This window comes from Dipteris shenzhenensis, chromosome 10 (genome assembly GCF_047967505.1).
Source record: "Dipteris shenzhenensis isolate YYH24624 ecotype China chromosome 10, Dip_SZ_1.0, whole genome shotgun sequence".
In the NCBI taxonomy this organism is placed as follows: domain Eukaryota; kingdom Viridiplantae; phylum Streptophyta; class Polypodiopsida; order Gleicheniales; family Dipteridaceae; genus Dipteris; species Dipteris shenzhenensis.
In genome coordinates this window covers 45,554,234-45,569,221 of record NC_141605.1, presented here as the reverse complement: position 1 = coordinate 45,569,221, position 14,988 = coordinate 45,554,234, and the positions used below count along the sequence as shown (strand labels likewise).

Genomic DNA, 14,988 nt, shown 5'->3' with positions numbered 1-14,988 from the left:
GCTCTATGCTTTTGGCCAGGGGTGCCAAGTGTGGGACTTTGTATCCCTTACATGTCTCAAGGGTATTTGATCATGTTGTTGCAATAACCGAGCAGCCAAGCACTTCTTTGTGGCATTGTAGGTTGGGGCACATGAGCCAGAATGGAATGAAACTCTTATGCCGTTTGGGTTATGTACCGCATTTGAGTTTCTCTGATTTTGAATTTTGTGAGCATTGTCTCTATGGGAAGCAAACTAAATCAGCCCATAAAAGAAGGGGAAAGAAAGAGTTTGAAATGCTTGATTTGGTGCATTCAGACATATGTGGTCCCATGCCTACACGGTCATTAGGCGGGGCCGAATACTATGTGACATTCACTAATGATGCAACTAGGAAAGTGCGGGCTTATGCTATATATAGCTCGGAAGAGTGATGTGTTCCAGGTATTTCAGAAATGGCTGGCCTTGGTTGAGAATCAGTCAAGTAGAACACTTAAATGCCTACGGACTAACAATGGTGGAGAGTATCTTTCTCATGACTTTCAGCATTTCTGTGATACACGTGGGATTAAGAGCGTGGGATTAAGAGGGAGCTCACATCCCCTCATACTCCAGAGCAAAATCCAGTTGCAGAAAAGATGAACCGTACCATTCAAGAAAGGTTGCAATGCATGCTTTCCAATGCAAGTCTTTCTGGTGGTTTTTGGGCTGAGGCAATGAAGACTGCAGTGCATGTGATCAATAGATCACCTAGTAAGATACTCCAGAGCAAAATCCAGTTGCAGAAAAGATGAACCGTACCATTCAAGAAAGGTTGCAATGCATGCTTTCCAATGCAAGTCTTTCTGGTGGTTTTTGGGCTGAGGCAATGAAGACTGCAGTGCATGTGATCAATAGATCACCTAGTAAGAGTTTGGATGGTGGTATTCCTGAAGAGGCATGGAGTGGCAAGAAGCCCTCTTACTCTCATTTGCGTATATTTGGGTGTGAGGCATATGCACATGTGCCAAAAGAGCTTCGAAAGAAGCTAGATCCTAAGTCTAGGAAATGCATCTTTCTGGATTATGGTGAAAGTGGAGAGATGGGCTATCGTCTCTGGGATCCAGAAGCAAAGAAGATCATATGCAGCCATGATATGCAGTCATGATGTGGTCTTCAATGAGAAGAAGATGCATAAGGCACCCATGAGGGATGTGGAAATGAGGAGAATCACTTTCCAGGATGTGAATCCACCTGCATATGTTGATAGACAGCAAGCTGTCCATGCACCAAATATGCAAGAAATGGTACCACCAAGTACTCCCACAGGTATACAATCAAGGGTAGATGATGGATCATCTATTGGTGGAAATGATGAGCCAAATGTGGCCGATATGCAAATGGGACAGCAAGTTGAAATGCCCTTGAGAAGATCTTCTAGAGTGTCTAGACCACCTGATAAGTTTGTTCCAGGGATAGACTATGTGATGCTTATTGATTGCGGGGAGCCTTCTTGCTACAGAGAGGCTATGATGCGTGAGGATCAATGCAAGTGGGAGTATGCTATGCAATCAGAGATGAGTTCACTTATGAAGAATAAGACTTGGGACTTGGTTTCTTTGCCACATGGAAAGAAAGCATTGCCATGTAAATGGGTCTACAAAATGAAGGTCACAGGTGATGATGTGCCTAGGTACAAGGCCCATTTGGTTGCTAAAGGGTTCAAGCAAGAGAAGGGTGTGGACTTTGATGAGATGTTCTCTCCGGTTGTGAAGATGACCACACTTAGATGCATGCTTGGACTAGTGGCAGTAGAGGATATGGAGCTTATGCAGATGGATGTCAAGACAGCTTTCTTGCATGGGGATCTGCATGAGGAAATTTATATGGTTCAGCCGAAAGGCTTTGAAGAAAAGGGCAAAGAGCATTTAGTTTGCAAGCTGAAGAAGAGTCTCTATGGTCTTAAGCAAGCACCTAGAGAATGGTATCAGAAGTTTGATGCTTTCATTCGGTCCCAGGGTTTTAGAAGGAGTGAAATTGATCACTGCCTCTACACTAAAAGGGCTAAGGATAATAGCCTGATAATCTTGGCACTATATGTGGATGATATTCTATTGGCTAGCAAGAATACTTATGAGCTAGATGCATTAAAGGCCAAGTTGCATGAGGCCTTTGATATGAAGGATTTGGGATTTGCAGGTCATATGCTTGGTATGTGCATCACGTGTAATCGGAGTAGGAAACTCCTTTGGCTTTCACAAAAAGTGTATGTTACAAAAGTATTGCAGCGTTTCAATATGGAGGGGGGGAAGGCAGTGAGTACTCCATTGCCTCCATATGTGAAACTGAGTCATACAGATAGTCCCAAATCAGATGAGGAAAGGGCCATGATGGCCAAGGTTCCTTATGCATCAACAGTTGGGAGTCTTATGTATGCTATGATAGCTACTAGACCAGACATTGCATTTGCAGTGGGAGTTGTTAGCCGGTATATGGCTAGTCCAGGAAAGAGGCATTGGGAGGCAGTTAAGTGCATCATGAGGTACATGAAGGGTACCAAGGAGATGTGCATTTGCTTTGGTAAAGGAGACATGCGTGTACTTGGGTACACAGATTCAGACTATGCAGGGCATGTGGATAGTAGGAGATCCACTTCTGGTTATGTGTTCACTTTGCAGGTGGTGCAGTGTCGTGGATGTCTCGCGCATAGAAGTGCGTTGCTTTGTCCACCACAGAGGCTGAGTATGTTGCAGCCACAGAGGGTTGCAAGGAGGCTATATGGCTTGATCGGCTAGTGGGAGATTTGGGGATTCATACAGGTGTACCGACATTGCATAGTGATTCCATGAGTGCTATTCAGCTAGCACGGAATCCGGTCTTTCATGCAAAGACCAAACACATTGAGGTTAGGTACCATTTCATCAGGGAGGTACTTGAGGACAAGCGCATAGAGCTTGTCAAGGTTCATACAGATGATAACCCTGTAGATATGCTGACTAAGAGTCTACCTAGTCAGCGGTTTGAGTATTGTCGTGTATTGATGGGCATTGGATAGTATGCCCACTGGTTGTTCTCCCTTAATGGCACATTGTCCTTTAAGTGGGAGGTTGTGGGGGTTAAAGGTCACTGTGCCTTTACCCCAGTTATGTACAATACTCAAACACATATATAAATGAATGAAAAAGAAGATTAGGGTGGTTTTGCACCCACCAAAACTTGTGTGGCTCTCTGTTTCTCTCTCTCCCTCTTCCATTCTTGCTTCCGTTGAGAGCACTCTCAGCATGACCATGGCTTGCTTTGGAACAAAGACACACTCTTATGGAATCTCCTCAAGACAAGACATAGAAGAATTTGTTAATCGCTACATCACAAGTGACTTCTTGGAACTTAACCTACCCAACAAAGAGCTCCAAACGCACAAACATAGAAAAACTTGCGAGAAAAGAAACAGAGCATGCAAGTTCGGCTTCCCACGTCCTCCCATGCATAAAACAAAAAATTTTCTCCCCTTAGAGCATCCACCAATCACCTCTTTTTGAAAAGAGAACTTGAAGCGCATCTCTTCATTCCTCATGGAGCCATCCATATTGCTAGTAGATTTTGTCACATTCCTAGCATAGCTTACATTGACAGAAGAAGTCTACATACTCACTTTGTGCTCAAACACTTAACAACCTACATTGCTCTTCAAAAGGCACCCAAAAGACATGTACACAAATAATTTCAATGCAACCTTATCTAAACTATGGGGAGCCAACACAGTTGTCCAATATGTCTTGAACTCACATGGTATTGTAGCTTATTGCACTTCATACATTACAAAAGTTGACAAGGCCATGAGTGAAGTAGTCAAACACATTCTATCATAACACTTCCCCACAAATCAGCGTGTGGGCAAGGTTGACAATGCAATACTGAACATGCAGCATATTAGTGTGCAACAAGTTGTGCACTTGTGAATCTTGTTGCCCCTTACAAGCAGCATAAGGGATTTTTATACATAAACACGAGCCCATGGACCAACGCACTTACCCATTAAAGCAATGGTGGCAATTCAAGAAGATGGACCCTCTCGATCCATATATTCTCTCTGTTGATACAATCACAAAGTACTGGCAACATAGATCAAACCTCTAGCACATATGCTTAGCATCTTTTGCCATCGAATACACAAACAACAACAATGACTCAAAGAAAAGAAAGCGTGAAAAGATAATCCAGTTTAGCAACTATATCAAAACAAAAGACTTGGAGAGCAAGTACATGAAACTTTTCCTACTTTATTTACCTTTCATTGGTGAAGAACGTGCCTTCAACAATGATTTGTCCACATGGCATGATGTCTATACTTCTATGTTGCAGCCAGTTTCCCATCTAGCCAGTTGCATCTCGCACAATTCATCTCTCACAAGGTCTCTCCATGGACATGTTGGCCTTTGACCCATCCAATATCAAGTCGCATGGCCTCATTTACAGAGCACTATCACATGTACGTGACCCCTCAAATCTTTTCAGTCTAGCAAAGCTTGAAGAAAAACATGTCAAGGTCAACTCAATAGTCCTCCATGCATTTGAATGCCTTAGCTTTGAGTATGTATGGAAACTTGACCAAATACTTGCAATCACTAAACACAAGGTCATTTCATTCGCATGAGACAAACATTCTTTCCAATCACAGTGTTCTTGCTGCAACTATACTTTGTCTACAAGAAATGCACACATTAGCCTCATGAAGCCTTTGCCTTCCCCGATTCAGTCACATTCTTCCAGGATAAAGGGCTTGGCATCACCATGTTTTATAAAAAGGAACTGCAATTTACGCATAAAGGCTACAACTTCAAAGAAAGCATTGAATTCTTGCTCATCATATTTAAGTCCTCAACGCTGTGAAAGCTAGCAATAGTTAATGTTTACAAGTCTTCGAGAACAAGCACAAACATCCTTGATCATGCACTTTGACAAATGCTCACGGAAGTAATTCCAGGGGCTCCAACTTACATCTTGGGAGACTTCAATATTGCTGTAACAAATCAACACCAAGTATGTCATAACTCCATTGCTTCATGTCTTATCACAAAATCGAACTACACATTAACACACCAACAACAATCCATGGATCAACTCTTGACCATATTTGGACAAACACGTTGCACACTGGGAAAAACCGACAAGATTGGTCATATCATTCCTGGGTTTACATTAACAATAAAATTCATGTAAAACAAGGGAAAAAGGTGAATTTCATTCATGTGGCCTATGTGAGATGGTTCACAAAATAGGAAATAGAAAGACGTAGGATGTAAAGGAATACAAATAGGAAGTGGAACTTTAGCCCAATTATAAAAATGCAAATGAAGATGCAACAATTATGAATTTCACATTCATCTTGTTTCCCTCATCATGTGTGGATGCATGAAGGCTTCTTTGTGCTTTGATGTGAGTATGTGGGTTGATTCAAATGTTGTAACACATCTTGCAAAATTGAAGCCATCACAACATAGCAACATAGGTCTTTCAGACAGAGAAGATGCTTTCTATGTATCGACTATGGCAAATGTCACCTTTGGTTGGCTCGAGGGAAGATCGCGTGAAGCCAGAGCAGGGTCTTGCCGTGAAGCAAACATTCTTTAATCACCACATAAACGGCAAACTTCAACCAGAAGATCCTGACAAGGAAGGTAGGGGCGTGGCAACAACTAATAGTGAGGAGCGTGGCCTGAAACGGCTAGGAACAGAGACACCCATTTCTATCCTTGCCTCTAGATTGAGGCAATGTAACAGAAGCGACGCTTTTCTCGAAGGCAAACGTGTGCATGCACGCATCATTGAAAGTGGTTATGAGGGCAACAGACTTCTAGCAAACCTTATGATTCAGATGTATGGCAAGTGTGAGAGGTTGGAGGAAGCACGTGCTGTGTTTAACAAAATACGTACAGTAAATACGCACTCGTGGACTATGTTGTTTGCCGCGTATGCACAGAATGGGAACATGGATGAAGCGAGGACTTTGTTTGCCAGAATGCCTCGGCAGGATATGGTCTCATGGACTGCCATGATAACAGCATGTGATCAAAATGGGATGGCCAAAGAGGCTCTGGAATTTTTCGCCCGGATGCAGGGTGAAGATGTCGAGCCTAGCAAGGTCACCTACATTTGCGTTCTTGGTGCCTGTGCCCACCTGGCGGCTTTAACAGAAGGCGAGAGCATTCATTGTAGCGTCGTCGACAGAGGTTACGAGTCAGATATGGTTGTGGGTGCTGCGCTTGTCCATATGTATAGCATGTCTGGAAACTTAAATAATGCCAGGATTGTCTTGAGTAAGTTGTCTCAACGAGATGTGGTCTGTTGGAGTGCTATGATAGCAGCAAGTGTTAAAAATGGGCATGGCGAGGAAGCCCTCGAGCTTTTTATGCAAATGGTTGATGAAGGTGTAAAACCAAACGAGGTCACCTACATTGGCATTCTTGGTGCGTTTAGCTGCCAGAGAGATCTGGTTCAAGGCCAAGAGATTCATGTTAGGATTGTGAACAATGGCTTGGAGTTGAGCATTGCGGTGGGGGCTGCCCTTATCAATATGTATGGCAGGTGTAGTAGCCTGGATGATGCAAGAGCTCTATTTGGCAAAATGCCTCATCACGATGTGGTGTCCTGGAATGCCATGATTTCAGCATGCTCTCAGATGGGGAATGGCAAAGAGGCGCTAAATCTTTTTCATCAAATGCAGAGGGAATGCGTTAATCCTGATGAGAATACGTACGTTTCTATTCTTGGGGTCCATGCCAGCATGGCGCTCCTATCAGAGGGGCAGGAGGTCCATGCAAGAATTGTTGAGGATGGATTTGAGTGGGATGCTTTTGTAGGGACTGCTCTTATCATTATGTTTGGTAAGTGTGGACGTGTGGATGACGCTAGGCACGTCTTTGACAATTTGCCTGACCAGGATCTGGTCTCGGGGAGTGCCATGATGGCGGCATACACCCAGAATGAGCATAGCAAGGAGGCTTTGGAAGTTTTTCAACAGATGCAGTCTGACAGGTTGAGGCCAGACAAAGTCTGCTTCATGAGCATTCTTGATGCATGCATGAATTTGGCAGAGCTGGAAGAGGGGACAGAGATCCATGCCAGCATTGTAATTCATGGTTATGATTCAGATGTGATGGTTGGGACTGGTCTTATCAGCCTGTATGGAAAATGTGGAAGCCTAGATGATGCTAAGACCCTGTTTGAAAACATGCCTGAGCAAGATGTGATTTCCTGGAGTACCATCATCACAATGTATGGCCAGAATGGGCATGGAAAAGAGGCTTTGGAGCTCTTTTGTCGAATGCAATCTGAAGGAATCCAGCCAAATGGACTAACTTTCCAAGGTGTCCTCAGTGCATGCAGTCATACAGGTCTGGTGGAGGAAGGAAAGGCTTTTTTTGCTTCCATGATGAGAGACTATGGCATAGTGCCTTCAATCGAGCATTCTGTATGCATGGTAGATATTCTTGGGCGGGCAGGACAGGTATCTGAGGCAGAAGAATTGATCAAAACCCTCCCAGTTGACAATACTGCTACAGCATGGTTGAACATGCTTGCTGTATGTAGAATACATGGGGATGTGGAGCGTGGAATGCTAGCTGCAGCTAGAGCCTTGAAGCTAGATCCGCATAGATCTGGAACGTACACATTGCTGTCAAACCTACATGCTGATGCAGCAAAGGTGAGGTCATGTGGGAGCCAAAAAGAGCCAGCACATAGCTGAATTGTGTGCATAAAATTTCAAGTTCGTTGTATGAATGGCACGGCTTGTGAAGCTTGAGAAGGCACATGTGGGAGGTTGCATACGGGCGAGGAAGTTGAGAATGGCATGTCTGTTACCAAAGTGAGAACCTGGCTATGCTTTTATGGGGGCTCATTTTTGTTCTGGAGCACTCATTGTTAGAAGTCTTTGTGTGTACTCAGTTTGACATTGCGTGATGATCACCCAGGATTCTTACATGAGCTGGCGAGCATTGGTTTAAGTCATTGAAGAAACATTTCTATGAGTAGGTTCCTTCCTTCTATTGATCCTTCTTACTTTTTAATTGCAGACTTTCTTGCATACATATTCTTTTTTGCTCCTAATCTGCCTATTGTTTGGTTGCAGGTGAGATATTTGCCAGGAACTAGACTCTGGCATTTTGAAAGGAATCTTATATGCCTTGGTGTCACCTTGAAAGCCATGCTTATTTGATAGAGACCATGCATGATGAAGAGATTATAGATTATTATTACTGCTATATCAGGATTGTTGTATGAACGGCATGGCTTGTGAAGCTTGAGAAGGCACATGTGGGAGGTTGCATATGGGCGAGGAAGTTGAGAATGGCATGTCTGTTACCAAAGTGAGAACCTGGCTATGCTTTTATGGGGTCTCATTTTTGTTCTGGAGCACTCATTGTTAGAAGTCTTCGTGTGTACTCAGTTTGACATTGCGTGATGATCACCCAGGATTCTTACATGAGCTGGCGAGCATTGGTTTAAGTCATTGAAGAAACATTTCTATGAGTAGGTTCCTTCCTTCTATTGATCCTTCTTACTTTTTAATTGCAGACTTTCTTGCATACATATTCTTTTTTGCTCCTAATCTGGCTATTGTTTGGTTGCAGGTGAGATATTTGCCAGGAACTAGACTCTGGCATTTTGAAAGGAATCTTATATGCCTTGGTGTCACCTTGAAAGCCATGCTTATTTGATAGAGACCATGCATGATGAAGAGATTATAGATTATTATTACTGCTATATCAGGATTGTTGTATGAACGGCATGGCTTGTGAAGCTTGAGAAGGCACATGTGGGAGGTTGCATATGGGCGAGGAAGTTGAGAATGGCATGTCTGTTACCAAAGTGAGAACCTGGCTATGCTTTTATGGGGTCTCATTTTTGTTCTGGAGCACTCATTGTTAGAAGTCTTCGTGTGTACTCAGTTTGACATTGCGTGATGATCACCCAGGATTCTTACATGAGCTGGCGAGCATTGGTTTAAGTCATTGAAGAAACATTTCTATGAGTAGGTTCCTTCCTTCTATTGATCCTTCTTACTTTTTAATTGCAGACTTTCTTGCATACATATTCTTTTTTGCTCCTAATCTGGCTATTGTTTGGTTGCAGGTGAGATATTTGCCAGGAACTAGACTCTGGCATTTTGAAAGGAATCTTATATGCCTTGGTGTCACCTTGAAAGCCATGCTTATTTGATAGAGACCATGCATGATGAAGAGATTATAGATGATTATTACTGCTATATCAGGATCTTTGCCTCTCCTGCAGATCCAACGATTTGACAGTGGCACTCATTAGTCCAGTTAGTAGCTACGAAGTGCAGACAAAGTGAATGCAAGAGGAGCTGAGTTTTATACGTTTTCTCATTATGCTCATGCCTTGATAAATGCTGCAACAATGTCTCTACCATACTTTTGGCCTTTGAAGTGGCAATGAAGGTTGTAATTGATATAACTAAACTTCCCAAAATTACTTACAAAAATGATTTTGGACATTGCCTAGTCCAAATGTGTCTTCTTGGTAGGATATGGGAAGTACTACATTGGTGTAGTCACTTTCAAAGTACTGGCCCAGTTTGTTAACGGGTACCTAGGGAAAATTTTGGGGGTCATTTGGAGGTTCGACAGTCTCAGGATCAGTGGACTCAAGAGCTATTATTTGTCCATTCATCCAATTTGAGAGGTCTCTCCATAGAGTAGGATACCCTATATAATGTCATAATGGGCATCTTGATCTCTGGACAAGAATGCAATTAGTTTGGCTACATCTTGAGGTTGCGTGATTAATTCACCAAACCGACTATGACTTTTCAAACCAGTAAAATGACATATTTCCCTCTTCTCTTGCTTGGTGCCATCCTGTTGGGTCCCCTTCAAACATCTTATGCATTAGGAGTGAACATCTTGCTGATGAACCTTGTGACTGCTCCCCATCCACTCTTTTGAGTATGGGAGAGGCTTTCGGGGCTCTATTGAAGGTTTGGTAGCTAGGATGGATGGCTTCTTGCCCCTTGTTGGCCTCGAGCAATTTCTCAAATTATGTGGGCACGTTAGTATAAAAATGTTACAGTAGTATTTAGGAAACATTGCAGCTAGTTATCAATACCTTCTGTGGTAGTTACTCTATGATTGTGTACTTTTGTCCAGGGCCCAGGCAACTAAACTGTACCTTTATATGTCTTTGATGGACAGGAAGTAGTATTAAGGATGATGTACGAGCATCAAACGCCTCTGATAGGTAAAGTATGTTCGACTTGGAAAAGATATCTTAATTATTGGTGTGTCCAGAGCCTCAACGCGCTCACACCAAGACAATGTAATTTGAATACGAACGCATGTGACTATCTGCATATATATGTGTATATATATACATGTATGTGTGTACACATACATGTATGCATATAAATAAATGTTCTGTAAAAAAATTTACTTTGTTACTCGATTAGTTTTCAAAGGAGTAGTTTTGCCATGTTACTGGATTCACACACACACGCACGCACACACGCACGTTTACATTATGTGTATACATGTACATGTATATGTATACACATTCATGTACATTTACGTGTATGTGTATATACATACAAAAATACATCGATAGATAGAGAGAGAGACCCAGCCTCCCACTTGGAACCACAGAATTGCAAAAAATTCATTCTTTCTTCCTAGAAAGCGTCCCTTGCTTGGGTTTTCCTCGACAGATATGCAGATACACATGTACATTTGTGTTCAAATAAACTTGGCTTATAATACATAGTGTATTTAAGCTTGTTTTGAAAAAAATACAATTTGTAAGATTGGAGATATTTTAGTCTTATGAAGGTATAAATGCATGCATTCATGTATGTGTGTATATACATACATACATAAATACATACATGCATATATGCATGCATGCATGGGAAGACAGTTTCTTTTCAGCAACAAGGACCAGATATCATCATTCAGAAGTCTCATTCTAGTAAGTCATATTTAAGCTCAAAAACTTTTTAACGAAGAACTTTGCTCATATTTGTGCATGTGCAGGAGGTTGAGAAGGAGAGCAATGAGTATAGTCTGACCTTTGAGACGAGGCAGTTCTTAGATGGATACGGAGATTGTTTTCTAAAGGACTTGTAGAAAAGGGGGAAGGGGCAGATTTGGAGATGGGGAGAGAATAGCAGAAGGAAGGGAGGAGAATAGAGGAGAAGGTGAAGGAGAGAGTAAGAGAGAGAAGGATGAGGGAATAGAGAGAGAGAGAGAGATTGGGAGAGAGAGTAGGCAGCACGTAGGAGGAAGGAGGTAGTAGATAGGATTAGATGTCACACCAAAAAGTACATAGTAGGGGGTGGATGGAGACTTATATAGTCCCTCCACATTTTCCACCTAAAGGGCCTTTAACTTGGCCCCTTTTTCCCCTTCATTACAGCCATCCCTTCCCATAGAATTCTGCCCTCAAAATTTCACAGCTTGGCTGTCCAAAAGTGCAGCAACAGCAACTACTAATCAATCCGGTAGGAGATAGGGGTGGTCCTGGACAATGCTTTCTGGCTGCCATGAATTTTCATCCTCGGGGAGTCCCCGCCACTTGATAAGATACTCTACGTAGGCCTTGTTCCGGAGTACATGGTCTCTGAAACCCACAATGCGCTCCGGGACATAGAGGATGTGGTCCTCTTCATCCATAAGTGGTAACTCTGGAAGAACATGGACATGCTGTCCAACATGCATTGTGGTTTTAGCAATGACACATGGAAAACATCATGGATCTTGGAGGTACTGGGTAGCTCCAACTGATATGCTACCTCTCCAACCTTGTGGATGATCCTGTAAGGACTGTAATACCTATGAGCAAGCTTTGTGCTGGTATTATCTTTCAACGAGGCATAATGGTTCTTATAGAGATGCAAATGCACATCATCTCCCTCTTTGAAAGACAAATATCTCTTGTGTTCATCCGCATATTTCTTCTGCTTGGCTTGGGCATCCTGCATGTTCCTTTTCGCCAACTGCAGAAGGGCATCCATCATCTCCAAGTCATTCCGTGCTTGTTGATTTTTCACAGCCATGTCACCAATTGAAGAAGGCGTCCTGACCTTGCATCCGTACATTGCCTCAAATGGGCTCATGCCAATGGAGAGATGCTTGGTACTGTTGTAGCAAAATTCAGCAGTGACAACCATTTATCGCCAGACTTTTGAGTATCATGACAAAATTGCCTCATATATTCCTCCACCCATTTGTTCACCCTTTCCGACTGTCCATCAGTCTCAGGATGGTAAGCAGTGCTAGGTGTGAGGAAACTGGAAAGAGGATACGATTTGCAGTGACTGCTGCCCTCATTGCCTTGTGAGGATGCACTATTCCAAGTCCTGGATGGTAAAGGTCTCCTAGGAGAGAACTTTTGGAGGAGTTTGCCATGCTTCATCCAAAATTTTTCCCTTCACTTGAGATTGAGATGCCGAAGGCATAGAAAGAGAAGGAGCATTCGAGGCAGCCGGGGCTTTGCCTTTATCCTGGACAGCAAAAAACTGTTTAACCCCTTTGTTTTTCATCACAGAAGAGGCATTTGAATTCTTACTTGGAGGCGGGACTGTTTCCGTAGTTGGGAGCTTGAGATTGGCAATGTGAAGCCATGTTTGGTCTCGGTGGACAAACCACCTTGCCAAGAGAAGCTGCAATTTTTGGCAATAGAGACGCCATGCACTGAGGAAAATCCACAACCTCTACCCATACAGGGCAGCGGTGTCGAATCAATGCCTGATAATCCTTGGTAGGAGACCAGGGCAAGACATCTGTTGGCCATAGAAGAGCGTAGAGTGCTCTAGCAAAACCTGTCTGTGCTCTTCATCAGCCATGATGATCTCAAAAAAACCTCTCGCTGCATAGTGGACTTTTTTGACATAACACTCACCCAGGAGTCTAGTCAACCAATTGCCCACATCCGCAGCAGCAGGCATACGTCCAGGAAAGAAAATAATAAATGGCATGCTTGGCATATTCCTTGACAGGATCCAAGATGTCATCCACCATGAAACGTGTAGTGGGAAGTGGTCTTTCCAACCCTTTCGGGTATCCTCAAAACCTTCATGCATCACTTTGTAGACGAGCTGAGCCTCTGCAGAGGCATATGCAGAGGCATAAAGGGGGTCATCCTGACCCATCACCTGCTTTTGTTTTTTATTCGGAACGAACTTGTCCTTTTGAAATGTCTTCTCATGGGGACAATCTGCCATTGTAGTTGAAGAAAAAAGAAGGGGCAAAGAAGGAGAAGATGGAAAAGAGCTGCACAAGAGAAATACTTTGCCAAAGGCTAGAAAGGAGGTTACACCAGGCTAACCGGAAGCGGAAAAGGAAAACAAAGAAAGAGGAGAAGAGGAGGGATCAATGGGGAGCAGCAGCAGCACACGAGGGAACACCACCCAGCCTGCACAGGAAAATGCAGCAGCCTGTACGGAGCACCAAAACTGTATGGAGATGTTGAGCAGGTATAGAGGCCAACCAACACCTATACGGACTGGCAGCTGTACAGAAGTGCAAGCAGGGACTGGCAGGATTGTACAGAATTGCAGGCATGACCGTACAGAAGCGACAGGAGTGTACGGCAGACCCAACCGGGGGCACACAAAACTGTATGGGGTGCAAACGGCAGCCTGTATGGAACAACGACCTGCAAGGAAGGCCACGTAGGCTGTACGGGATGCAGCAAGAACACCGCTGACAGCAAAGGACGGGGGCTGGAAGACGAAGAGGCTGGCTGAACGACGGGAGCTCTCCTCTCTCACACACCACACACACACACACCTTCCTCTCTCTCTCACACATACATACACACACACTCACACACACACACACACACCCCTTCCTCACACACACACACACACACACACACACACACACACACACACACACACATTTTAAAAATAGTGAAATCCATGTATTTCTATATTCACACACACTTTTTTTTCTTTTTTTTTTGGTGAAACCAGTGACTATAAAATTAACATAAAATCCTCTTCCTGCCCCCGTTGCTCTCATCATCGTGAGACAGTTCCCCATTTGTTATGGTCTTGCCCGCACTCTCGGATATTGATCACTCATGTTTCTCATTTGCTGCGGCTTCGGTTTCCCTCTATCAGATTCGGGAAACTCTTCTGGATGTTTGGATGCTTCTCATCTCAGATGTCTCCATTCCTCCTTTTCTTTCACTGGGCTCGTTTTTGGATACTATGGACTATTTGGACACAGAGATGGCATTTTAGGATGGGACAACAGTTCCCTCAGGCATATGCTTTCTTCAGAATATTCACACACACACACACACGTATATGTATATACATGCATGTATGTATGATATGCATTGTGCAAATTTCCTTGTGGCATTTAATTTTCAGATTGAGCATATGCCAGCAGATGCTTTATCATACAAACTACAGGTTAATGCAGTTTCAGCTATTCATCATGATGAGCTAGCTATCATGAAGGATGCATACAAGGATGATCCTTATTTCTTACTGATTTGGACAAAGTTGATTGCAGGTAATGGGCACACAGATTATTATTTACATGATGGATATCTCTGAAATCAAAACTGAATTTGTGTTATCAAAATTTGAGGACATAAGAGGTATCTGTCCCACTTTGGCACACTTAGAGCATAATTTTTATTGGCCTCAAATGTCTTCTGTTATGCTACATCTTGTCTGGTATCTCAAAAGGCAAAGTATGACAAGTTAAAGCTGCAAGGTTTATTGCAGCCATTGCCACTTCCAAAGGCACCTTGGGAGGATATAGCGATGGACTCTATTATAGGTTTTCTGTGATCACATCCCAGACATGATATTTTATGGACTTTTATTGACAAGTTCAGTAAGTAAGAAGTCAATTGTTTCAGACTGTGACAGTAAGCTCAATAGCAATTTCTAGCAAGCATTATTTAATAATTTGGAGACGAAGTTGGAATTTTCATCTTCTTTCCATTCCGATTCAGATGGCCAAATTGAGGCAGAAAAAAAGTATTACTAGA

At 43.0% G+C, this 14,988-nt stretch overlaps 1 protein-coding gene across 2 annotated transcripts; it reads left to right on the top strand.

Moving 5' to 3' along the window:
* Window positions 1–5,491: 5,491 nt before the first annotated feature.
* LOC147897887 (pentatricopeptide repeat-containing protein At1g03540-like) lies at window positions 5,492–8,445 on the top strand. Of its 2 annotated transcripts, XM_087380760.1 has the most exons (3): window positions 5,492–7,825; window positions 7,932–7,988; window positions 8,090–8,445. In XM_087380760.1, the coding sequence occupies exon 1, from the start codon at window positions 5,495–5,497 to the stop codon at window positions 7,703–7,705; it is 2,211 nt and encodes a 736-aa protein (XP_087236886.1). In that variant the 5' UTR covers window positions 5,492–5,494; the 3' UTR covers window positions 7,706–7,825; window positions 7,932–7,988; window positions 8,090–8,445. The 2 variants fall into 2 exon arrangements, with proteins under 2 accessions (XP_087236886.1, XP_087236885.1); XM_087380759.1 differs by having other exon boundaries at window positions 5,492–7,988.
* The last annotated feature ends 6,543 nt before the right edge of the window (window positions 8,446–14,988 follow it).

What these genes read in the sequence shown, in the direction of transcription:
- LOC147897887 (XM_087380760.1), top strand. Translation starts at nt 5,495, where the DNA reads ATGTATCGACTATGGCAAATGTCACCTTTGGTTGGCTCGAGGGAAGAT.